This window comes from Drosophila elegans, unplaced genomic scaffold (assembly GCF_018152505.1).
Source record: "Drosophila elegans isolate 14027-0461.03 unplaced genomic scaffold, ASM1815250v1 contig_476, whole genome shotgun sequence".
In the NCBI taxonomy this organism is placed as follows: Eukaryota; Metazoa; Arthropoda; class Insecta; order Diptera; family Drosophilidae; genus Drosophila; species Drosophila elegans.
In genome coordinates, this window is record NW_024545863.1 from 18,573,074 (window position 1) to 18,599,406 (window position 26,333).

The window sequence follows — 26,333 nt, forward strand, 5'->3', positions numbered from 1 at the left end:
AGGCAAAAACGGCCCTGCAACGGAAGCAACTGCAATCCTGCCACTGCCAACTGCACTTGACAAGCTGGCAAAGTGGTAAAGTGGCCAAGAGGGCTGATGTTGTCATAAAGAGCGGCTAAATAGCAAAGCGAAATGCGAGACCCAAGTTGGGAGTTTCACTGGCACAGTCGGGGTAAATAAACTCGATGAAGACTTACTTAGTTTGGTCCCGACCAAAAAGAATGCTGCAGCATGCATCCTTTGGCAGGCAATGAGATGGAAACCCAAACCGAAGGAACCTCAACTACCTGGCTACATTGTCACTCTAATTGCCTTATTGGCAGACTGCAGACTGGCTGGCTGGCTGCTTGGTTGCTTGGCTGCCTGGCTGGCTAACAAACAAACACACACTCTCTGCGACTGTCAAATTAAATGCAAATTACATATTTGGCATTTATGGCTGCGTCTTCGTTTTCGTCTTTCTCTATAGCTCACTACATCCATTGCCAGCTGAACCCATTAAAATGCCATTAAAATTGACGTCACTTTGTTGATTGTTCCTGCACTCTAACACCGACACTAATTTCCATCATCAGGGTTAAGTAGCCTAGCATTTCCACACCGACTGAACCAATTTTGGGTATTTGAAAAATGTTCGTTTAATTGATTTACGGCTCAAGTTAATGGATCCCAAAAAAAAAACTTTAAAATGGAAATAAACTGGATTAACTTGAGTTTTGAAGTCGTGTGTAACAAAGAAAAGCTTTTGCAATCTTAACAATTTCGATAAGAGGTACAAGACTTTCTAAGAGGTAATAAAACTATTATATTTTTAAGCTGAAATTATCTCCTTTTATTTTGCACTATTATGGGCTTATCAGTATCTGATTTGTGAAGAACATAAAAAAATAATACAAATTAAGGCAAGTCACTTATAAACATGTTTGATTAAAATCTGCTTAAATACAAATGGTGACATATATATGAAATTAAAAAGTACGACTTCTGGGAAACCTGAAAACGATTTTTTAATTATTTAAGCAGAGCTTAATGTAAAAACAACACAGTGCTTTTGCTATTCAGCAAATTAATACAAATTCACGTATGAAAAAAAAAACAAAAAGCGTTAAATTGCGAACAACAATGCAACGCAGTGCAATAAAAGCGCACGAATTTCCACATATGACGACAGCAACTGCAGCGGCGAAGCGTTTATTTATGTAAAGGTCAATTTGCAATATTTGCGCAAGGTTAGGCACACGTTTATGTGCGAATGTGTGGGGCGATCGAGCTAAATGAACGATGATTGCGGGAAGCTTTATGCAACTGTAAAACACGGCAATCAGCGAGGGGAAGTGAGACTAAAGCTTGCAGCATTAAAGCCGGTGGTTATCCGTGTCCCTCGAGTTGAGCCATTTTCACACCTGCCACTTTTAGTCGGGGGCAGGTGCACTTTGACGTCCATTTGGAAATGGCAACTACAAAATGGCATTAAAAGGAATTTTAACTGACAATGTCGAGCGGATTAGCAGAGTGTGCGCAAAAAATGCACTCAACCCACAAGCCTTCCGCTATCTCGCTTTTTGTGGGCGTAATGTTTCTGTTTCTTGGGTCGAAAGGTCGCTCTGTCACCAAGCTCATCATCCTTGGTCGAAACGAAAAAAAAAACAAAACACCGGATTAACAACTTGGGCAAAAACGTGCCAAAATCGGTTTGAATGGCAAATGCTGAAATGCTGAATGGAAAAATGCGGGGCTGCTTCAGAAGTTTTTGTACTTCTGGACTTAAACTGTTCTTCCAATTAAAAAGTTTTTATTAATTGATTCAATTTATTTAGTAACTTAATAAAAAGTAAAAACAATTGGTTTTTAATAATTTAGTTTTTACATTGCCACTACATTGTTATTTATACATAAGTTTATTTAATAAACTTTTAAAACTCAAAACTACGTCTTCCTTATTTCAATATGAGTATTTCTACTTAATGATTAAAATCATAAAAAAAAGGCCAATTAATAGGTTAACAATTAATTTCTTTTTATTTACATAATTTTACGATCGCCAACAATGGAAGTACAATTAAAACTGAATTCTCCGCCTTGTGAATTTGGTCATGACAACTAAGCTTATGCGATAAGCACTGATTAATCGACGCATCTGCCCAATTTTTTTTAGCTTTTGAATCTTTTTACCTTTCAAAAGTATTTAAATAAATTCAGTTAATTAGCTAACATATATGTATCACAAACTATTGAAACAACCCTCTCGCATGCATAGATGCATTTGCATAGCCAATGTCAGTTCCATTTATGCCACTATGCTCGCCTTCGCTTTGCATTGCTGTCTGTTGTTGCCTCAAGGTTGCATTTACCATATTATGGGGGTGCGATGTTGCCGCTGTTTTTGCCACTATTGCTGCCGATAACCGCAAGCCATCGACAAACTGAGGGTCGAATATATATTCGATATACATATGTCAACTAATCGGACTGGACTTCGTAGATATTTCCAAAAGTCTGGCGACCGTGTTGCATCAGCGGAAAACTAGCTGAAACACATGACAAACAATTAAAAATGCAACTTTTGGGGCCGGCGTTGTTGTTCTGGTTTGCACTGTTGTTTGACCGGGCAGGTATTTTTACACTTACGTAAAAAACAAACGCCGGCAATAGTTGTTAATTTTACTTGTTGAAAGTTAATAGTTTTATTTTTGTTATCATGACAGTTGAACGCAAATAGCGCAGACAGCGCACCTTGCTTGTTGCACAACTTTTATATGAACAACCTGGTCGAGCTGACGGATGTTGTTTTTTCATTTTTCAATTCACAACAACTCTTGAGCAACTGCCACGCAGGAAAATTCACTCAGCTATCAAAAAGTGGAAAGACTTTACCTTTACGAGTGCCAGAATAAACATTAAATAATGGGTAGGGAAACAAGTTTAACTTCATAGTTCAAAGGATGCTTACCTGGAAGTAAAAGAAAAAAACAAGAATGAAACATTTATTTTGATTTCCATCTATACTAGCTAAATATTTTGCTAGGGCCAACTATGTTGACCATCGCAAATGAAATTCTTCTCATTCCTTAACAAAAAACCTTGTTATTTCCCATTTGTATATTTATGTTTTCCTCTTACGAAATTTGGCTGCCATGTAAAGACATGAACGATAAAAAACTTTGACTAAAAGTCTGCCCCAAAAATTGTTTGTACTTTCAAGATTCCGCAGCCCATTTACAGCTATCTAAACAAGAAGCGAGAACTCTACGAAATTCTTTTTAATATAATTCACCTTGAACAGCAATGAACAGCAAAAGCAAAAGGCAATAGAAATAGGAATAGAAACAGAAATAGGAAAAAACTAGCAAAACTTACAGCGAACTGATAAAGAGCCAAAATAAAATTGAAGCAAGTGTATTCAAAGAGTTGTCGAGGGCTGCGATTGATAAATAAATTGAATTCAAGTCGTAGAGCTATTCCGAATGACACAATCAACATTGTTTACATGGACCGCAAATGGGGAAATATTTCACATGTTATTTTTATTTTTTTAACCAGCAGTTGGAACTAACCCCTACCCCTTGCCTTGCCATGCCTTGCCCTTTACTATTATGCCAATCAACTAAACACACACGCACAGCAGCATACAATGGCAACCTAATTTATGAAATTAACAAACGCACAGCAGCGGCAGCGATAAAAAACAGGCTCACCAGCCACATAAATAAATAATAAAATAAACCACAACCACCGAAAAAATAAATGGAACATTGAGAATGTAGCTTTTGGGCCCTTTTTTATTTACAGTAAATGCTGGCAGGCCACGAGAATTTTTCATATGTCGTCCAAATCAGCAACCCACGAAGGTGATAATGCCCTCCACGGAGGCGGAGGGGGCGCGGCTGATCGGGGAAAGGGACGCACACGAGTGCTGGTGTCGGTAATCAACCTTGAATTCGTTTTATAAGCGCCTACACACAACAAAAAGTTCGACGAAGCCAAACGAAACGGAAACTATGTAAAAGAGAATTAGAATCGCGAGATACTTTAGGTTGAAAGGGGCAAAAATGACTAGGGGAACTGCCAGACAGCTTCCAAACGCAAGTTATATATTTTCAAATTAACATTTTACCCCCATACCCAGCAGATATTCGAAATGTGATGTCGTAACAAACTCGTTTCCTTGTTGGTTTTTTAGTTTTCTGTAGTGGCCTGCCACTCAGGTAAAATCAGACGTCACTCGTATCGAGTTTGGTGGCCAAAAATGAAACCATTTACTTTGTCGTATCTCGAATACATAAAATAAACATAATTCAAACATAATTCTCAAGCTCAAGCGACAGCACGTGATGGCAGCATGCAAAGTGAGCTAAAAATATTTATCTGTTTTCGTTTCGTGTATTTTGATTATTTATTTATTTCAAGGGGTCCGTAAGTTTTGGGCTTGTTGAACTGATCTCGAGTTCGGCTAAACTTTGGCTTTATGTTTTCCCATTGTGCTCAGCCCCAAATGAGAAAAAAGTATAGACCAACTGCTTTGTTTGATTGACCAAGGCTGTGCATTAAAATTCAAGGCGTGCCGCCACTCATTAAAATTTATCTACGTCATAAATTCCCGAAAAGAGCCCACTGAAATATGTATGTTTAATGCAAAGCTGGCTATGTTCGGCCATTTGCATGGCCATTGTGAGTATTGGGAAACGGTGCGTATGTGCGATGCCTGACTTATGCTGATCACTGAAACAAATACCCCTCAAATGCCAACTAATTGGACTGTCAAAGAAATTAAACCTATTTTAATTACAAATTTAAACTCACACTTTGGAAACTCTACATGATTTCAATTTACAACTTTCTGAATTAAGTCGTCATAGTTGTCCCTTTACTTTACATTTTCAAGCAAATCTCAGCATTTTTTGTGCCATTGCACTGAACTGTGACAGTTGAATCAATTAATATGTTGATGCCCCGAAAGACCGAATGCCACAATAACTGACTTACTGATTGACATATTTGCATTCATTTACTTGATTTGCGATTATTAACAAATTCAAAGCAAGTGCCAAAATCTGACTTGTGGCCTAATTAATGGCAGCCGAATGAATAGGGCACTTGAACATGTATACACAGCTGTGTTTACATGCTCTTAAAATGCAAACAAAAATAGTTTCAGGAAGCAAAGCAATGTTTACAAAGTGATTTTATTAATTTTTAAAAATGTTGGATGCTATGAATATTTGTAATTCGCTTTAAAAAACTGAAACAACATAGAAATCTTTTTTCCATTGTCTTTTACGAACTTTACAAATCTGCTCTATTATTTTCTTGAACACAGAGGTATATATTCTCGATATACTGCTCTCGAAATTTGTTAGCAAAAGCAGAAACAGCGAAAAGCATTGAACAAGTTAACTAAAAATAAGCTTATTTATTGTTGCTTTGCCCAGTTGCTGCTTTTTTGCTTTGTCTTCCGTTGCACTGATGAAAACGAGTGCGAATGCAGTGGCGAATCCCCGTTCACCTTCCGCAGGAGGGGGCAAATACCCCCTCTCTGTCCCCCTCCCCCTCCCTTACAAGCCATCTCAATGCCAACGGCTTAAAGCTTAAAGCCTATCCGAGTTTTGTTGCTGTTGCGCTTATTTTGTATCTGAACGATACATTTTCGTTGCTGCCGTCGTTGTGTTTGCTGTTGATTTTGTTGTTGCTGTTGCTGTTGCTTTTGCTTTTGCTACGGCCACTTGCAGTTGTCATTGCGGTTGCCGCTTGCGCTTGGAAAATTGGGTTATTGGGTCATGATTCAGTTCGAAGCAATAGCAGCCACAACACAATCGCCTCGATTTGTTTTTCGTTTTGTGAGCGCCAGCGCGATCGCGCCCACTGGCTGTCAACAAAGCGAACTTGTGGATACATTTTCAGCTACTGTTTGCCGGCTGCAATTTATACACGAGCGAATTCAGCAGACCCCAGACTCCAGCGAACTCATCGAAGTCGCAAGCCCAATTCGAATCCGAATCCGAATCCCATCCCAGCCAGAGTTTTGTGTGCCTCGCTTTTGTATCTTTCTAATTGACTTCCCTCTTTTGTCTGGCCATTGTCAGCGATGTTGTCGTTTTCATTGAAGTTGCTGCTGCTGCTGCTGCTGCTGCTGCTGCTCCTGCTGATGTTGCTGTAACTGTTGTTGCTGATGTCGCTGCTGTCGTCGCTGTCGTTGTTGGGGCAACACTTGACACTAATTAGGCCACTCTTTGTGTGCCTGAGCTTGCCTTGCCTTGCCTTGCATTATCTGCAGCTGAGCTGCAGCTCTATGCAAATGTTTAGCTCCGTTCGCCTTTCAATTAGCTGCCGTCTAAATATGTATCAGAGCATATTTACTCGGCACCAGGCGCAGATAAGCGGGCAATTCAGTGCACTGCATATAGGAAGAGAATCGAAATAGTTCTCCTTGAGTGCTAGGTGCAAACAAACTACGCAGCTAAAAATACGGCCAGATACAGTATCTCAATCAATTCTATTATGCTCGACTCGCAGTAAATCACTCCAAGACAAATTGATATTGTAATTTTTTCAATTCGGTACATCTAAACATTCTGGGCCAGCGAATTCTCATTTACACTAAAATCAATTATTTTCTACGTCTCAACTTGCTTAACTGCGGTTTTAAAGTTAGGATGCACGCATTTTTCTGAGTGTGTTATCTGTGCCATTGACCAACATTCGGCCGCCTTCACGGCTAACATGTAAGATCGTTCAAGTCTTGAGATGAAAATACGAAATGAGCAGGAAAACGGAGGACAACATGGGCCATAAATTTCAATCAAAAAATCTGCCAGCAGCAATTAAATTGCACAATTCTCGACTCGCCTTTTTTATGAGCAAAGAATTTTCGGGGCTGCAATGAAATTTTAATTTTCTGGCCGAAAGATTGAATGCCAGCACATATATTTAAGTTATGTGGGTGATGAATGGAGCCGATGGGAGTCGATGGAAATAACTCATCTGGGAAAAGCGAAGCAGGTTATTATTCACACCGAAAAGTTCACATTGGCTTGCTCAACTAGCTAACTGCATCTATATAGATACTCATGGTGTAAACACATCACAGGTACGCATTGAACGGCTCACAATTGCACAATGACTTTGGCAATTGCCGCATTAGCATATCAAATATTTCTGTGGGCGTTTCGCTAAGCATTTTGTTTGTTTGCTGCGCTTCATTTTCGTTTTTGGTTTCGGTTTCGGTTTCTTCTTTACTTTTGAGCTGCCCCGCCGAATGGGAATCAGAAAAACAACACACACAACATTGTAGCACTGACACCAAATTAATTTTCAGCCAGCAACTGCAGCTTTTGGACTTGGCTCAGATTTAGTTGGTGTGACAAGGCAAGGCGCTAAATTTGTTTACCGACTCCCCCAAAAAGCGACTAAAACAGGGGAGTAGCTGCCAAAGTAGCACACAGCAATTTTTGTTTGCCTTTCGTGCTGTTTCGTGTGATGCAAACGAAATGAATGCAGCCAGAAGTGACACACTTAACTCTCAAGTTGGTCACCCTGTCGGCTACGCAATATACGTACCATGCTGGCTTTGGATTTCAAAGAGATACCATACGTTGCCTACAAAGGAAACACTCCAGTGCCACTCCCTCTTTCTAAACACGCACTCAATCAGCCCGAATCCAGTGGATTCCTACATTTTGATGATATCTTCGTTCCCATTCCCGTTCGCCCAAAACCAAATGTATGTCATAATTTGCCTGGTTCGTTTGTTTGTTCACCCCGTGTTGTTGCCTTGTTTACTTTGGGAATTTGCATGCAGCGCCGCCGCTTCAGCCATAACAACAAGTTTGCCCTGCCGGCATCGAGTGTTTGACCCATTTCCATTTTCATTTCCACTACCTTTGCCCTTCGCCTGCCTACCAACCGACGAGTGAAATATTTTGTTTTTTGTTTGGCAGGAGGTTGCCACTGCAACTGGGTCAAATAGCCGCCCCAAAACTTTGATTAATCCCACAGCTTTGATCTGATGTTCCTCCGGCAATGTAAACAGAAAGCTAATAGTTGGATTTACTCCAATCACCAGCAGCTGTCAGCTTCCCAAGGCATCAAACACCAAGCAGCAGCAGTGGCAGCAGACTTTGAACCAAGCTGAGAAAGAACCGGCCCGCTATTTCGTCATTGGCCAAAATGGATGGTCAAAAAACCTGGGAAGCACCCGGCAACAAGACTCGAACTCGAATTGCTTCCCATTCGAGTCATTGTCTCATAGTTATTTATTTACTTTTATTCCTCTTCTTTGGCTGAGTTTCTTGACCGAACAACCGGCATATTTTTGGACCAATGACGAAATCAGCTATCCCTCCCCTTATAGTTAAATTAAATCTGACACGCATCTCAGGCTTGACTCTTTATGTCGGTTTTACCATTTAATGGACTTCTTCGTAGTCGTACACTCGTACGGTTTCTGTTTTGATAGCCGGCTACTCGCTTTTGGTATTTTCTGTTCTGAATGGCGTTTCAGGAGAATTGCCCAGCACAAGATTGGATTCAAATTACGATTTTTAGGCTTCGTTGGACGCCGTCGCCACAAAAAAAAAGGAACCACAACACGCAGACAGGGGAAGCGAGAGCGCATGAGAGAGTTAGAGAGAGAGGGGTATAAGGAGCGAGTTCGTTTGCCTCACGTTCAGCAGCCACCACCAAGTTTGTTGACCTTCATCAAAATCTGGCGAGGGCAACAGGCAGACACAACACTGCGGCAGTCTAAATAAAAACAGAAAAAAAGACTCAACGCAAAGGATCACCTGTTGCTGCAGCTGCTCAATGAAAGAGATGGACAGAGTGCAAGAGAGACGGGAGTATGTTGTTAACCCTCAGCGGGTAGATGAAAACACAAAGGGAGACTGGGCAACCCCCGCTTGCCTGAGTCCCGAATTCCTTCTCATAAAATTTGTCTGCTTCTTATTTATTAGGTACTAAGTCTGCGAGCAACATAAAAATAATATAATAAAATACTTTAATATTTACTTTTAAAAATGCCTCAAAAACCTTTTTCAAAAGAAATTCAAAATTCAGGGGTCACAAATTTAAAATGTTGTAATTGATCTTTTAAAAAATAGAAATGCGTAAATAACTGCAAAAGTAATATTGGTAAAAATTTACATACAAAATGTTACATTCAAAAATTTAAAATATTCCAAAACGAAAAAACTCAAAATGCGGCACAAAACAAGGTATATGTAAATCCACTCAAGGCTTCGCTGCAATCGCTTTATTCGGCTCACAAATTATTACATAATTTTATAATCGCCAAAGCAAAACAGAAGAGAAAAAGAGACAACCGAGACAAGTGTCAGAGAGTGCAGCTGAAATTCCAAGCGATTTAAGCAGCGCGCAATTGAGGCGATTTAAAACGCACTCGGCGGGCAAAAAGAGACAGCGGAATCAATAATATGTAAATGCGTTTGTTCCCCTGCCGAAATGAACCGAAAAAACACAAACACAGAGACCCAAACAGTTGGAACACTCGAACGGGATCAACGGCTCTCGTTCCCGAAAGTTGAATAACCCAAATGGGCGTATAATCAAAAAGAAGAAGCAGTCCGAGAACGTGTAAAAACAATTCAGAACCCAGTAGAAACGAGCGCGAACGGGGGGGTATTATTATTATAAGAATAAATGCACGGCTTATTATGCATAGCTTTGACTCAACATAAGAAATTATCATAACGGAGTGAGGCGCCATGAGTAACATAGAGTTCTGTGAAAGATGATCAACGCCCCGATGATAAAACCCTGGATGACTAAGCCACATCGATCGGTAATCGCAACTGTATCCCCTTCCAGGGTGTCAGCACTCCGAAAAAATGGGGACAATAAATGATATCACAGCTTGGGGCTTACCCTAAATATCATCAACTTTGCAGCGTTTCACATTTCAGCGCCAGCTCTACGTTCCCCCAGTGCTTTTAGCCACGATACTTGGTAAATATATTGAACATATCCAGTTGCATTTCCTATGTACATAAACTACCCCCCTTTCTATTCTGAATGCATTCAATGAGGAGGGGGCCAAAGGATTCCTTGTCGTCCCTTTATGTCATTCATGTCTCAATACGGATCTGGGAATTTATGCGAGAGTTTCCTGTTTCAATTAAATTTTATTCGAAGCAATAAAATTTTACGAGCCTTCATTGTAGCGCAGACAGCAGCACAGCACAGAAAAATTGTCAAGAAAATGCCAATGGAATCTCTGTCTGTTTTTCATTTGGCGTATCGCAATTGCTATGCGTACTATTTTTTGTTCTTTTTTTTGGCCAAAACTTTGCAAAAAAAGAAACTGTTATGGCAAGTGCTTAAGGAATTTCTGCATTGGTTCAATTAATATCTGAATGGCAAACGCTAAGGCGACGTCATCGCAAGCAACCCCAAGTGACTAATGCCGGAGTAAGTATTCTATATTTATCCCGTGACGTTGTAGGCAGTGTTTATGGCCCACACCCACTCGAACGCCCACACCCACGCCCACGCTTTTTTCCGACGCCCACGAGAAAGTGAAAATGGGAATTGAACGGGCCAAAGACACCCCCTGGGCTAATGGCACCCACTCAAATGGCCTGGAGGCTGGGCCTTGGGATATTTGGCAACTAATCGACTCGTAAATATGGCACTGCAATGAAAATTGCACAGGGATAATCCAGACGAGTACAATTGAAAGCAAAGCAAATAAAATACAGGGTCAAATGAATCCGGATTCCTTTTCCCCTCTGCGAAACTGTGATAAGCACTCGGCGTAAAAATGCTACGTAAGCAAACAAACAGCCAAACAAACTCACTCACACCGACATTACGTATACGCAGTGAGCAATGATGACGACAGAAATTGCGTAGCAAATGCCAAACGAAACGGAAGCATTGTCGCTGGCCAGGGGCGTACTCGAGGCAAACATAAGCATCGCCGGCTGCCTGGAATTTCCATTAGTGGGCTATCCCTTTCAACGGACGCCCCTGTCAACGCCCCCTTAGAATTTATATGGCCGAAAAAGTAGAAGTATGCCAAAGACACAGACACGGACAATGCAAAAGCAAGAAAGCGAAGTTGATTGTTATGTGAGGTGAAAACTGTTAAAGCCCGAACTCGGCGTGAGGACCTCGAAAAGCGAACTCAGAGATGGAAAACTTACAGGTGATACATACATGACAAATACACTTTTAAAAGTATTTTTTATGATAAAAGTACGAATTCTCAGTATTTTAAGCACTCTGAAATTAATTAAACAATAAATTGTTAACAAATCGAGTAAAAAAGGAAATTGGGCAAGAATTTCATTTAAATTGATAAGAATTGCTTCTTCTTAGCCACCGAACCCTTAAAAAAATTCTTAAAAATTCGTATCCCTTTACCCCATATATTTTGTTAATTAAAAAAAAAAAAAGTACCCTTGGGCATCTGTGAGTGGGTCGCAAAGCCCTAAATTCCGCCTCTATTTTGGTTGCTTTGCATACTGCACGAAACTCATTCAAGTTAATTTAATCGCGTAATTTACGCATGATTGGAATCGAAAACGCGTGAAGACATCGGCCGTGCGTCGGCTCAAAAGCTTCTTTATTTTTCCCTCCATTCGCTGGCGGTGTAGCTTTCGAAATGTAAATAAACGAAAATAGCGCCCAAACGGTGGAATTTCATGGGTCGGGGAGGGGGGTGTCGGGATTGGGCGATGACGTCGCCATCACGCCTACGCGACCAAGGGAAAAACGAAAAGAAGAAGCCTCGAAATAAACAAAATAAAAAGCAACATCGAAATACATACACACACAGTCACACAGCGACAAAGGGAGAGGGAACATAGGGCCCAAACATAACGGTGAGAAAACAAAATGGCGACCATATTGCGTTGTAGTTTTTCGGAGCATGGGAGGCTGCCATTTTGTTTTGGGCGCCATCTCTCCCCCACTCCGTCTCTCTTTTTCTCGCTCTCGGGTGCGTAAGTTTGGCGTTTTTGTTTTTTGGGGAACTTTGGCGGTCCAGCCGACCGTTGGCTAACCGACTGATTGACGGCCCGACCGAATGAATGAGAGTCTGGCCATTTGGCCAACTGGCAGACGCTGCATTCGAAATGCGGTAGAAAGTGGCCACAGCCGGCAGCTCAGCGGTAGAAAGTGTGAAGTTTTTAACTTTGTTTTTGCCTGCCACCGGTAGTATGTTGGTATTTAGCTGCGATTTCGATATGGATTAACACAGAGAGGAAATTTTCAATTTAAAGTCATAAAATAAGTATTTTTAAAGATTAGCATTAAAAAATAAAATACATATTTTAATTGCTCAACTCTTTAAAAATTACAATGTTTTAATCTTTCAGTTGGTGAACCAAGGGTTTAGTCGTTTAGACAAACTATTAAGTTTAAAAGCTTTTAAAATTAATACAAATGAAAAAATTTGAAAGTACAAAACAATTATTATGACATAGCTGAAAGTATTATTTTTAAAGATCACTCTATATAGGAAATTTTTCCCCACTCGTAATTATCTCCGAAATCAACTTTCATCATCGGCTGGCCATGGATTTCAGTTATCCACACACTCCGCTTGGGGTACAAATGTCCGCCCGGACAACTCGGTCGTCCGGCCGTGATAAGCCGTATACGATAAGCGTGCAAGATTTACTATCGCCTTGCTTTTCAGGGATTTCCAGCTTTGAAATGTGCCTGCCACTTGAGCTGCGACTTTGGCTCGGCTGCTGCCGCTGATTCCCCCCGGGTGCAAGTTGCTGCTGTCAATTGCACATCAGAGCCGAAGGGGTTTATAGGGGTAGGGGGGAGGGGGGAAAGTGGCAAGAGGAGCCGGTAGTGGCAACAAATTTGTCGAAATCAACTCAACAGCTTGATGCCGCCACACAAGGTCTTACAACCATATGCACAGAAAAAGATCAAAGATTATTGCTTTGTACTTTCATAGATCATTTTGATCATTTCATTTTATCATTTGGAAATAATAATATTTTATTTAACAAATATATTAACATTTATTCCGTGCGACCAAAAATTGTATGACCTTAATGAATTTATAATTTTCGTGATTGCTTTAAATATTATTAAATATTTCTTAATTGTTCAATTGAAAAATATGTTATCGGAATGTTTCAAAAGTCATTAAAATTGCTTGCAAACTAATTATTCTTACTAAAACCATAATTTTTAATTGAACAATAAGTGCTTTTTAATAAAATCACATTGACACCCATTTCTTTCCGTGCACCCAATGAAATATGTAAGTGTTTTACTTTAAATTACAATCAACTTGGGTGGTATCTCAGTAGTTGCAGGGGCAACTGTTGCAAGTCAGCAGCAATGGAATGCAAACGAACACCCTTCCTTACCCCTAACTTTGCCGAGAAGAAAAAGGAAAAACTTTTTTCTCCCTGTCACTGTCGGGTGGTAGGTGAGCCAGAATACGAATACGAAACATTTTAATTTGATTAAATTTCATGTGACCCAAATACCGGAAACAGTTATTCTCAGTGCCCTAGACGAAAGCCGCCACCCGCCACCCACAGCCCACTGCCCTCCGCCCACTTTGCCCCCCAGGAAGAGTGACAATGGCCTCGCATTACGAATAAAAAAAGCAAGGGAAAGCGCAGAGAAGCGAAATGGGCGCAAAACAAAATCAAAATTGTGATAAAAAGAAGGGGGAAAATGGAAAAGCGGTTAAGGGTGAACGCCAAGGGGGTGCCCAAATGCGTGGGGGGGGGTTCTAAATGGGTTTCGGGGCGGGGTGTTTGTGTTGTGTTCAACGCAAACTGGTGACGTTGACATCTTCTTTTATTTTATCCGAACTTTTCGGTTCTGCCACATGAAAAGCAATTTTCATGCGTGGCTTATTCTTTGTGTTTCCAGTTTGTAAGTGTGTGCGTGCTTCCGCTGGCAGAATCGAATGGAAACCGAACCGAACCCAAAATACAAACCCATAGCCGGTTTTTCTTCAAAGCGAATAGTATACAAAAAGTATACCATACTTGTACAAAAAAACATAAGACTCTCTCACGCACACGCACACACCGGCAAACTGAGCGTGCGTAAAGTGCGTAACTGTTGTTAATAAGAAACGGGTTTCGCGCCCTCTCGCTCTTTCAGCTTAGCTGGTGTGTACAGCTGTTTTCTGTTTATCTCGCACTTTCCGCCTCCTCTTTACATTCGTATTTTTGTTTACGTTCTGTGGCACGCACACACGAGACCACGACACGCACACAACTCCCCCCACCGCCATCCCCCAGCTTACTCACCAATACCAGCGCAGCAGGGCTTCTTTGTATCTCTATCTGCAAGTTTGTTTTGTATCTGAGTGTTATATTCTGCAAGGAGCCTCACATTTCCTATCTCTTCTTTTTTTTCTCTCTGTGGGGAAAACCCTCTTTTGCCTTACTTAATCACCGAAATTCAGCTTCATCGCTTTCACTTTTAAATTAAGTCATAATAAAGCCAAACAAATAAAGCCTTTTAAAGCACATACAAAAAAACTTAACCTACTTTCGTGTGAATAAAATACTGCGCAAAAAAAATGATTGGAGATCAATAATTAAAGCTTTCGTTTATTGATTGAAACTGGACTTTTATATATGTGTGTACGTGTAGTAGCCCTTGGCGCAGTTCCGCAATCAAAGCAAAATCTATTTTCGCGAATATTTTATGGCGTTCATAATTTAAAAAAATTATGCTTTGAGTCTTCCGGGTTGGGAGATAACTGGAACTACAGTCGTTGATTAAATTTTACGCAAATACATGTTTATAGTTGCTCGCGAAATGTATGACATCGTTTTATCTCTATGACCGGGCTATTTTTCTTTTCGAGTTGCTTTTCCCGCAAAATTAAAACACTTGGGAGGCGAATATTTTTGTTATTTTCCTGCTGCTGCTTGCTGTCTTTCTTTGAGCGTTAATCAAAACCCCATTTCAAATTGACCCACATACCAAGGTGGCATGTACCCAAAACGCCAGACTCACTCAGACAAACTCTGAAAATCAGGTGTTCAGGTAAGTGTGTGTGTGTGTAAATTTCTGGTTGAGCTTGTGCTGAAAGGCCGCTTTGAAAACGCTAAAAATCAGCCAACAAAAAGGCGCTGCTTTGAAATCAAAAAACACAAACGAAACCGAAACAAGCTATGTATATGCATTTTTTGAAAGTCGTTTCGATTTTGTGTGTCTCACCTTCAGTTTTTTGGTTGGCAATCGCTGGTGGTGGGTGATAGGTCCCTTTCGATTTGGCCGATCTTTGAATCATAGGGCCGTAAAAGAAATTAACGCTGTGAAAGAATATGAAGACCACTTGTAACCCAAAACCAGCAAACGACACGTCTCGTTAAAACTGCAAAAAGGTCAGCAAACCCCCAAGGAAACACAAAAGCCAAACGATTCCCTTCTCCCTCTTTGTCGTTTCTACTCCCCTGGATTTATTGCTTCCAATTGGAGTGCATTGTTTTTTGTTGAGTATAAATTGCCAAAAAGCGGCGATTTTCTACCTGCCAGATCTACGAGTAGTCGGCAAGGTCGATTAGTCATTAGAGTGCAGCACCCAGACCCAAATACCATACCATGTCCAGTTTCAAGCCCAAACCCAAAAGCAAAACCAAAAACCCAAACAACAGTCCTCTCGAGTGGCCTGCCACTCATTTTTTTTGGCCTGTTCCAAACAAAAAACCAAAAATCGGCATACAGGCAAAGAACAGAAAAGGGAATTTATGTTTTTGCCGGTATCGTAAAACCATAGCAATGCAGTGAGAACAGAAAAGAGGAAAAATGGATAAGGGAGGAGGGTTAGGCAGAGAGTGAGAGGTTAGAGGTTATAGCAGGGCAGGTCGTTAGCCGATTTCGATATCCAGGAACCTGGCTGAACAGCGGGTAGTCCCCCGAACGAGATATGGGAAGTGGAAGCAGGAGCAGACATGTCCCGCCAGGACTCGAAACAAGCCCTTATAAATGCCTAAATTCCTCAGCTGATCAGGACCCCTGATAATTGAACGCAGATGTATTGGATTTATACAAAACACACACAAAAACTGGTGCTGTGTGGAAAGTTATGGGCAAATCCAATTATCAGCTTACAACTTCTTTCGGTCGCGGCGAAAACCTTCAGCAAATTGATGGATTTCTTCAGTTCGAAAGCGGTAGTTGTAAATAAACTGCTACGAGTACCACTGTCATGGCCATTCACCTGGTCAGCTGGCCAAAATGCACATTTAGGCGAGCCAAAAATGGGTCGCAGCCCAAAAGTGAGAGGCCGAAAAGAACAAGTTGAAAATATTTCGGCCAGCAATGAAAGTAAAAAGCCAGCTGGAAATGAGAGCAGCTCGGTTGCGTGCGTACAGAAAAATCACGAGGCAATGTCAATTTCAATGCCATTAAAACGAATTTCGTTTTAAATGCAAAACACACAGGTACAGAGCGGCAGATAACGAGGGAGAAACTACAAATTACTCCCGGAAGTGGCAACAAATCGGAGTGGGCTACCCGTCTTGAGTCCCGTGTCTTGACAAATTATCCCCGACATTTGGGCCGGCAGCTGAGCTTAATTCTTTGGCCGAGCGAGCGCCTGCCGTTAAATGAGCTTGCAAATTATATGCGCTGCTCCTGCTGGACACTTGATTCATGGCCCGGCCATTATACGTCATCGTAATTGAAATGCGACTGGAAATGGACGTGGAAATGTAAATGAAAATGGAGATGGCGATGGAGCTGCCGAGGGCGATGGAAATGCGTGCAACAAGTTTATCGCTTGAAATAACCTTAGAATTAATTGCTTCACGTTTCCGATACGAACGAAAAAAAAAAAAAACAAAACTTGTTTTGTGGCAAACAAAGGCGAGCAATTGAACCAAACCGAAAAATAATTTCGGTTGGAGTCAAACACTCACACACACGTGACCATCACATGCCAGCGAGGACAACTATTGATAGATGTAACAAATTTCTCCACCTCCTCTGTCAGTTGAGTTTTCGATTACGAAACCAGCCAAAAAAAAACAGACAGCAAACAAAAAACCAATTGTTGATTGACTTACAACAGCAGCGCCGAACTTGAGCTCTTCACTTTTCTAGTTATTTTCGAATTTGTGGCTAATGATGAGGTCATAGAAGTTGGAGCTTGTAAGTCGCACGTTTCTGTATGATGTATGGCGTATGGCGTATGGCTCACATTTCCATAGCTGATTATGCCGAAAGATTCCGATTTCGAGGCTTTTCAGCTCCGCCACGATCGTAAAAGCCAGCGGACAAGCCAAACAAGCTACGATAGATACATTTTCAGTGTTTTCCCCTTTTGGGCAACACATCAAACTCGATCGGGTCACAGTCCGGGTATCTGTATCTACTGGATACCGAATACTGAATACCGAATACCGAATACCGAATACTGGATACTGGGCACAATGGGCTGGGGACAAGCCCACACATCTGGCAGCCAGCTAGCTAGCTAGCTGACAAATTTATCGACTCGCCACACGGAAAAGATACGCGCAGCTGACTTGGCATTGAGGAGCGCGTATCTGTATCTCTGTATCTCAGAACGTAAGGTTACACAGAAAGAAAATTTATGTAAATAACGAACCTATTTAATATATAATGTTTGTCTTGTTACCAACTATTAAACTTGCAGTTTAAAAGTTAAAAACAATAATTTAAATTATATTTATTAAGGTTTAAAAGTTTATTAATTTCTTGGACATCGGTTGGAATTTAACTCAGTCTTTTCTCACCAAGCCAAGTCAATAATGGCAATTCATAAAATAATTCTTAAGATATAGTTATATTAAAAGTGTATAGATTTTTTTCCGTGCATTCACGCTCGTGACGAGTATCTCAGCAATTATATGCAACAATTACGAACTTTTTTTTAAGCGATTATCAGTCGAGAGAAAAACCCGTGCCGGCAAAAAAACAAACTGTGGAAACTGCAAGGGAAAGCAAATGACACGCTGGAGAAACAGAGATGGCGATAGGAAGCGAAAGGGACAGAACACAGCTTGAAGCCGGCTCTTGCATCTCTTTCTGCCCGCAGCGCAGTCAGCCGGCAAACCGCTTTGCCCAGTATCTGTGTGAGCATGTATCTCACAGATGCATGTGTTCCGCTCATGTATCCAACTATCTTTGCCATCTATCTATATGTCTGACTTATGACGCAATTCGAAAAGTTCATCTGATCTTGTTGCGCTCTCGCTCTCTGCGTATCTCCATCTTTTTCTTTCAGTCGACTGTTGTTTTTATTGCCAAGGCGCGGCCCCAACCCGGAGAATTAATCTATATAATTACATAGCTGTAAAGCGTAGAAACCTCAGGCCATGTATCTCTATTTAGCCCTGAAATTTTACCGCATTTATTGCAATTGTTTCTTGTTTGCCTAACGTCTCTTTATTGGCATTTTATTTTACTCTTTTTTGTTGTGGGTGCTGTTTTCTTTTTTCTATAGAATTCTTTCACGAAAAGCAAATTCTAAACAAATTTTCATTACGACACCATCATCAACATCATAGAGCGGCGTCGTCGTCACTGAGATTTTTTTGGGTTCGCATTCGGTTTCGGGGTGATTCTATAAATGCCCCATTCGATGTTTCACTCTAGAATTATTTTTCGCCGAGTTTATTTATTAATTTTTTTGTGTTTGCTTAGCGAGCAGTTCAACGATTCCGAGTGACGTAATAATAAAATGGGCTGTGGCTGGAGGATTAGCTAGATCTTGTGTGTGTGGGCCACAAGAGTTAGGAAGAATTAATAACGAATACTTGGATGGCAATACGCTGGAAATCACGCATGAGCGGCATTATTCAGTAATAAAAAAGGAAATTAAGTCAACAATGGGTTGCATTTTTTAAATTATATTCAACATTCCACAGTATCTATTTATACATTGGATCTTATGAAAGTGACATTTTATAGCAATTTATCTTTGGCTTTCGATATCCACCAAAGATAATTACATCTGAAGAAGCTTGAGCTTTGGCCAACCTAATCTTGGGGGCTCGAACTGCCCTCAACCGAGTGGGGTTCTATATCAGAGCGTATACGCAAGAAGGCCAAACCAGAGCGTAACCCAATTACGTGCCGAAAAGCGGAATGCGACCCTCGACAAGTATTTTTTGTGCTTTTCTTTTTTATATTCGTTGCATAGTTGCACATAGAACGTGATTGCACATACACACTATATGTCGTACGGTACGGTACTGTACTGGGGTGCGAGTAAATATGTGCTCTGAATAGACGAGTACATAGGCGCATAGATATACATAAGTGCATGTGTATGCTTCGCCCCACGAAGGGGAGGGGGGTTTGGGGATTTTCTGTGGCCAAGCCAACCTTGACACAGTTTCCGCCGCCCCGTGATGATGATGATGATGATGTTGGCGGTAATGACGAACCAAGCGACTACAGAGCAGCCAGCGGTCAACCCCAAAAAATATATAAATACTGCATAAATTGGAAACTCCTTGCCTATCAAAAAATAGTGATAGTAACTAAAACTCAATAGTTGTAGTCAGCTCAAAAACCCATTGTTTGGAATTTTAAACTAATTTCAAATCCTTTTTAAAGTCTATCCTTAATTTTATGCTTAAAAACGTGATGACGATTCTGGAAACACTAATGATTAAGGGAAAGAAAAATATTTATAGGTTAATAATAACTTTAAATATTTAAAGATTTTATGTTAATGTAGATGAACCCAATGACCAACCAAGAACAATAAATATTATATATGTTAATAAAAAATACCTCTTTTATTTAAATAACTGTTTGCAAATGAAAAGCTTGTTTCTTTAAAATCAACTTCTTCATTTTATAATATTTGTTGTTAGGCTTTAATCTATTCTTAATGCCAACTCACCTCATTTCCAACTGTGGTGATCTTGACAGTCACCTCGTCCTTGGTGGCGTCGTGCTCCACAACGTCGCCGCTCTGCTCGCGTCCGTTGTAGGTGAAGTAGACCCGCTGACCGGGCTGAAGCTCAGTGTCCATGATGGAGCGGAAGCCGGGTCCGATCAGGTCCGATTCGCGGAACTCCTTGATCATGGCGCTGCGGCGGAGGGCCTGGGCCGGACTGATGTGCACGTTGGCTGCGCGACGCGCCTCCACAATGACCGACGGATCCGTGGAGGATATGGACGAGGACGACGATGACGAGGAAGTGGACATGGACGTTGACGAGGAAGTGGACGCGACTGGGGACTCGACGGCGGTCTTGAAATCGAAGCGGACCAGGTAGCGCGTGTCGGCGTTCAGCTGGGCCTCGCCCGGCGCCAGGAAAGTGGGCGGCGGCGGCGGCGAGAGGGGGCCCATGTACGAGGGCGGCGTTTTCACGTCCGAAATGGTGCCGGAGTACCAAAGGCCGTCCGGACCCTTGGCGCACACCTTGGTGCCGATGATGGAGCGCTTGGCCAAACGGCGGCCGGTGGACATTTTTGTACGTTCGGTGTTTCTGATTGAGGGGACTAAAATTTGGTTTTCCAGCTCTTTAAGCGCTGGACTTCTGATGGTCTCTTTCTTTTGCTTGTGTTTGTTTGAACTTAGAGCTTGAACTTGGCCATAATCAACCACATTTTCTCGCACTTTGAACACTTTTGCTTTGTATTGCACTCGAGTATTTGATTTTATTTATTTATCTTCGCACACTATCTGCTTAGTTATATTCACTACTTGGATTTTAACACACTGTCTTTTTGATTTTTTTAGTTTTTTTTATATTTTTGAGTGACTTAAGTCTGGCAGACGTTCTTGGTCAGCCTGAAGACAAGGAATTTGGCGTAACCGGGCAGTTTCTTGATGATGTTTTTGTGATATAGCTCCAGAGAGAAGGTGACGCGGTGCAGGAGCCACTGGGGCGGATGAAAATGCGGCTTTAACTTCACATGCTCGGCGTCGCTGGGCGTTTGAATGGCGTGGCAGTTGCGTTTGTGCCTAAGCATAATCCAATTTTGACCGCTTGTAACGTCAGCTTGCAGTTTGGACTTCCTGGGTGGCGAGGGGTTTGGTATTACGAGTTGAAAGTTTATTTCTTTTTTGTTTTTCGCGCTTTCGCTGCCGGTCGTTTCACTTTTCTCTCACACACACATAAACACAGGGATACACACTCGCCGGAGAGCAATATTGGATGCAATTGGCGGCTGCTGCACTGATTTGTTTTGACTTTTCAGTTTTCTTTTGGGTTTTTCTATTTGGCTTTGTGGCCCAAAAAATTTAAACGAAACACCAAAAATGGGCCCGTTTGTCCTGGGTTTTTTGCTTTTTATTAGTTTGCTTTGCTTTACACTTGGCTGTTGGCTGTTTTCTGGTGTTTTGGTTTGGCGGAAAGGCCCGAAAAAGCGCTTATCGGTCTGCTCCCGAGAGTTTCCTATCAGAGACTGAGGCGAGCGAACGAGAAACGAAACGAAAACCAAACGGCCAGTTACAGTTACCCACACACACAGATACACACACTCGCGAGCGTTTGCTCTCCGATTCTCTCTCCCTCTCTTATGTATACATATGCATATACGCTGTTTCTATGGCATCTAACTGCGCTCGGAAAAGCAAAACAACACATGTGTGTGTGTGTGTGGCCTCCCCGCAGCATAAAAATGTTAAAGGAAAACTGCAATTTCCACGGGGATAACAGAGCGATCCAGCGAATGGTTAACATTGGGAAATCACTAAATAAGCCCTAAAAATGTATGCTATGTGCGCAGTAGCTTCCCAACATAACTATGACGCCATCGTAGCATAATTTATTAGAGCAGCAAAAAGTACTACGCAGTTAAAAAAAAGGAAATCATAGAGCACTTGTCAACACAGACCAGCATCATAACTTTGCGTATGTGTGGGTGTGCTTGTGACTCGCTCTGGTTTATCAACAACAGAGCAACGGTGTGGAGCAGAGCGATAACAGCTGTGAGCAACAATGTTGCGAAAACAGCTGTTGAGCAGCGAACCTCAGCCTCAAAACAAACGAGAGAGAGCCCAAAAGAATCGGCCAGCCCAGCACTCTTGTCCTCTTTAGTTCTTTTCGTAACCCTGGGCTTTTAGTATTTGTTGTTCTGATATACAAAAAATACAAAAAGTAATTTATATATAAATAATAAATATGAATATAAATATAAAGATTGTGAAAAAATATTGCCTACTTTAAGATGAAATTTTCGGAGACAACCTTGAAGAATTTTTGTTTATATGAAGACCACAAAGAAGTTTGACAAACTATGTTACTTCCTAAGTTAAATATTAATGGAGATAAAGTTTTCTTATCCATTTCTTTGGGAAGTTTTTTTGTCTTATTTATAATTGACTAAAGTACTTTTTATGCCTACTTCAATTTTTAATTTAAAAGGCGTAATCAAATCGCAGTATTAAATGATAACTCTAATTGGTCTTATTGTGATAATTCAAGAACAAGAAGGCACTCTTATGTTATAATGTTTGTTATTAAAATGGCAGACAGAACTACATGATCGTATTACTTATTAAGATTTCTTAGAAATGTAAGACATTGCTTACATTAAATTAAGAAATCTACAGTAGAGGAAGTTTATAAAACTTGTTATATCATTAATGTTTACATTTTATATCTTCATCTTTAAACAGCCGCATATGCACGCAAATGTTATCGTAGAGGAGCGAAAAAGAGCCGGCCGGTTTTCTGGGCTCCAACGATAACGTCACAGAATTTAACAGTTAAAGAGAGCGCTGGCTGTTAGTGTGCGTGAGCGTATCTGTGTGTGTGCGGGGGAGCGCGCTGCTCTCACACTCTCTTTCGGCAACTCACAGCTGTTATGTGCTTTGAAATTCATTCGATTTTGTTTACATCAATTTTCCATGCTGTAGTGTAGATGTGAATATGCTGCTGTTGCTGCGGATGGATGTGGATATATTTCGACGTTTTCTGGTATTTTGGGCTCTCCGCTGCCGCTGCTTAAGCATTGTTGTTGCCTTTGGAATGACCTCTGTAGGCATTTTCTGTAGGCAACGTCAGCAAGTGTCGAAAGGCAGGGGGCGTTTATTGCGGGGTGGGGGATGGGATGGGCGTTCCAATCTTCAACTCCAATAACCATCACATCCATCCAAGATTTGCGTAGTTATTGTTCTGGAGTTTCTGCGTTTTCCACTCTGTTTTCGGGGTGGATTTTCTGGGGATTTTCACGCCGCCATCATTATTAAAGACGTCATTTGCGAACGGAGTTGAAAATCTAGGAAAATGCACTGCGTATTTCCCACTCCACAAGCCGAGTGCTAAGTCACCCGAAAAAAAACTCGTAAATGGAGGACAGACGGAAGACCTTGTCAGATAGTACGGAAATAATGCTTTCAGGTCCTATCTAGCCAAAAACTTTACTGATTACAGTTGAAGGAAAAACTTATGTAGGTCTTATCTATATTAGACTACACAGAGAAACTAGTTATGCAGTAGTAACTCAATATCGTCGTCTTAGTTTATTTTTGAATAAATTCTTCAAACAATGAATTAACAATGAACTTCACATTTAAATTCATTTTGAAACTATAACCCCTTTAACTTTTAACCGACATATGCTTGTATGCATTTTATAATAGCATATCTCAGCTCATAATATTTCTGTTACCTTGATATAGAGTTCTCATTCCTTGCTCTAAGAAATAACACGATTTTAATAATATAATTATAACAGGTGTTAAAAAAATTATTAAAATTATTTTTTTAATTATTTTATTTTTATTTAAGTACGGTACAACTTTTAAAGTAATGTAATGTAAATGCGACCAAAATTGATTATCTCAAAACCAAATCAAATTAATGTTCCTATTGCTTTATTTTGAAGCTAGGTAGATACTAGCCAATTTATTTAACCTATTGGTATAAAACCTACAGTTTTGACAGTAATTTCAGAAATTTTAAAAGCAAAAAGTTTAGTTGAATAGCACAAACAGGTTTATTGTTTTGGATGTTTTTAAACCTTATTTTGCCAATAAAACTAGCTGTGGGATGCATGGGCTACATCGAGTTGTGGAGCTTCGCGTTTTACTAGTTCAACTAGTATTTTGATATTCGATATGGGTAAGTGATGATGGGTGATTTCTTCCTCCCCTTGCAGGCGAAATAATAAGAAGATGAAGAGGAGTGGCGGCCAAGTGCAAAGATGAACTATCTGGCAAATTCAATTAATCATTTCTCCACTGGAAATTCCGCAGCAGCAGCAACAACAACAATTCGAATCAACAGAGCGTTACCAGAGCTACAACAAATACGCAGTTACGAAAAGAAAACAACAAAGTGGCTGCTCAAGTGAATGTAAATGGGAATGTGAATGTAAATGCAATCCACGAGTTACAACACCAAAGCGAACGAAGGAAAACGCAAAAGGCAAGAGGCAAAACCAAAACAAAGCATAGGCGTTAGACGGAGCGAGATGGCGATACTCAGATACAGAAAACATGCACACACAGATACAGTGGCACTCAGATACAGATACGCGCATACAGGCGCATTGACACATTACCCAAACTGGAAAATAGGTCAACCAATTGAGAGGGCAATAGAGGCCTGCTCGCTCTGACGCTTATGTTAAAGAGAATGCATACGGGCGCTGCAAAAGAGAGGGAAAGAGTGCGGGTGTTACAACGCCTGTAAGAGAGAGTTCAATTAGAACGGGAACCGACTGTTAGCTAACAGCGGCCCCAATTTGCTGCTCGTTCTGATTGGACTTGCTCCAACTGGAGGGACAGCCAGCAAAAAGTTCTCGGCAGCTGTTGCACTTGATTTAAACCCCCCACCCCTCCCCATGACCGCCTACCAATTTAAGACTTTTATTCGAATTTTATGAAAATTAAACCGGATTTTCGGTTTTCTTTGTAAAGTTGTAATTATCATTTTAACCATTTTTTGTCAGTGTTATTATAGCCGCTGCATTTGGTAGGGCGCCGCTATTATTTCGTGCACTCGGCATAAAAACTGCCTCAAATTTAGAAAACCAAAAACTTGTATATATAGCAGAAAAAATTAAATATATTCTTTTCACATAAAAAAAAGAATGTATTAAAGAAAATAATTCATTTTTAAATCTATTTAAAATATATTTTAATTTGAGAAAAAAAAGTAGTTTTAGTTAAAAAGGATCTTTGGGATTTTAAAAAAAAGTCCCTATAGACTAGATGCTTGTGAGCTTGGTTAATTGATATCTTTTCTGACTTTTTATAATTCTATCAGATTTGTATTCCGAGTGTATTTTCATTACCTCCTTTATCATATGCTTATACCCGTAGATATGCGCGTTCTCACGTGTGTGAGTGGGGATTTGATTGGATCGCCTTCGAAACCGGATTTCGAAAATATGTATGTCACTCCATACCGTTCCATTCAATTACGCTGATGCCTAGGTATCGCCCAAGGTATAGGTCCCACAATGGACGCCTTTGTTGGCAAGAAATCAACTTGAAATTACCCCGATCGGACGACGGAACGAGAAGTTGAAGATGAGATGAGGGCAGTTGCCACTGGAGATGACGTAGAGAAAGTGCAAGCTGTATGCAAATTAACGACACCGAATCGGGACGGATTAAATGTCCAAATCTGATTTGGCTAAGCTGCAGATTATCTGCTGCACTAATTGTTATTTACTTATGAGTAAATACAAAAATAAGTATTGGCATTAATGTAACAAACTTATCATATATCTTAGGAAACTATTCATTATACATTTACATTCTAAACCAAAAATTACCCTTCAAACATTAATGGTTTTTGAGCAGCAAAATATTTAAAGCGAAAAACTCTTGCAAAATATGAAATCTACAAGGTAAAAAATAAAGAAAATGTTTTTAATATATTAAGCAAAACTTAGAAAGTCTCTTTAAAATTAATTGTAATCCATAAAACATCTTCAACTATATAAAAAGTTGTAAACCATCTATTGCAACAAAATTATTAGGCTATTTAATATATTTGCGTCTTCATAATATTAATTTTATATATTATATAGTTACCTTTTGCTGGTACAAAGGAAGCACAAATCTTTTCCTGTTATAGCTTATTACCTAAATTAATCTGCCGAATATTCAGCACTCATTACTTCGTTATGTAATCTCAACCATCTGCGACTACTCACTAATTAGAATCGGTTCGGTTCACCCCCAAAATTGACCAAGGCACATGTCAAGTAAGGCAAATTTGCTGTCATGACTGCGAACTTGGACGTGGACATGAGCCTGGACATGGATGTTGATGTGGACATGCCACCGACGCCGCGTCGAGTTGTCCATCAAAAGATGTCAGTCGTCAAACAAAAAACACAAAACATTCAAAACATACAAAACTCCGAACGCAAATCGCAGATGGTGGAAAATCGCCCTTGACTGGGAGTTAGCTTATAAACCC

The 26,333-nt window shown here is 40.5% G+C and overlaps 2 protein-coding genes across 6 annotated transcripts in view; both read right to left on the reverse strand.

Annotated features, from left to right (window-relative positions):
* The window catches only part of LOC108135028 (zinc finger protein 704), a 117,788-nt gene extending 97,192 nt beyond the window's left edge, over positions 1-20,596 (reverse strand). For all 5 annotated transcript variants that reach the window (XM_017255561.2, XM_017255560.2, XM_017255564.2 and 2 more), the window contains exon 1: positions 19,841-20,596. In XM_017255561.2, the coding sequence (XP_017111050.1) occupies positions 19,841-20,413 (573 nt within the window). In that variant the 5' untranslated portion in view covers positions 20,414-20,596. The remainder of the gene's footprint in view (positions 1-19,840) is intronic.
* A 99-nt stretch (positions 20,597-20,695) lies between these two features.
* Positions 20,696-21,361, reverse strand: LOC108135030. The gene has a single exon (XM_017255567.2). The coding sequence runs from the start codon at positions 20,917-20,919 to the stop codon at positions 20,710-20,712; it is 210 nt and encodes a 69-aa protein (XP_017111056.1). The 5' UTR covers positions 20,920-21,361; the 3' UTR covers positions 20,696-20,709.
* Positions 21,362-26,333: the final 4,972 nt, after the last annotated feature.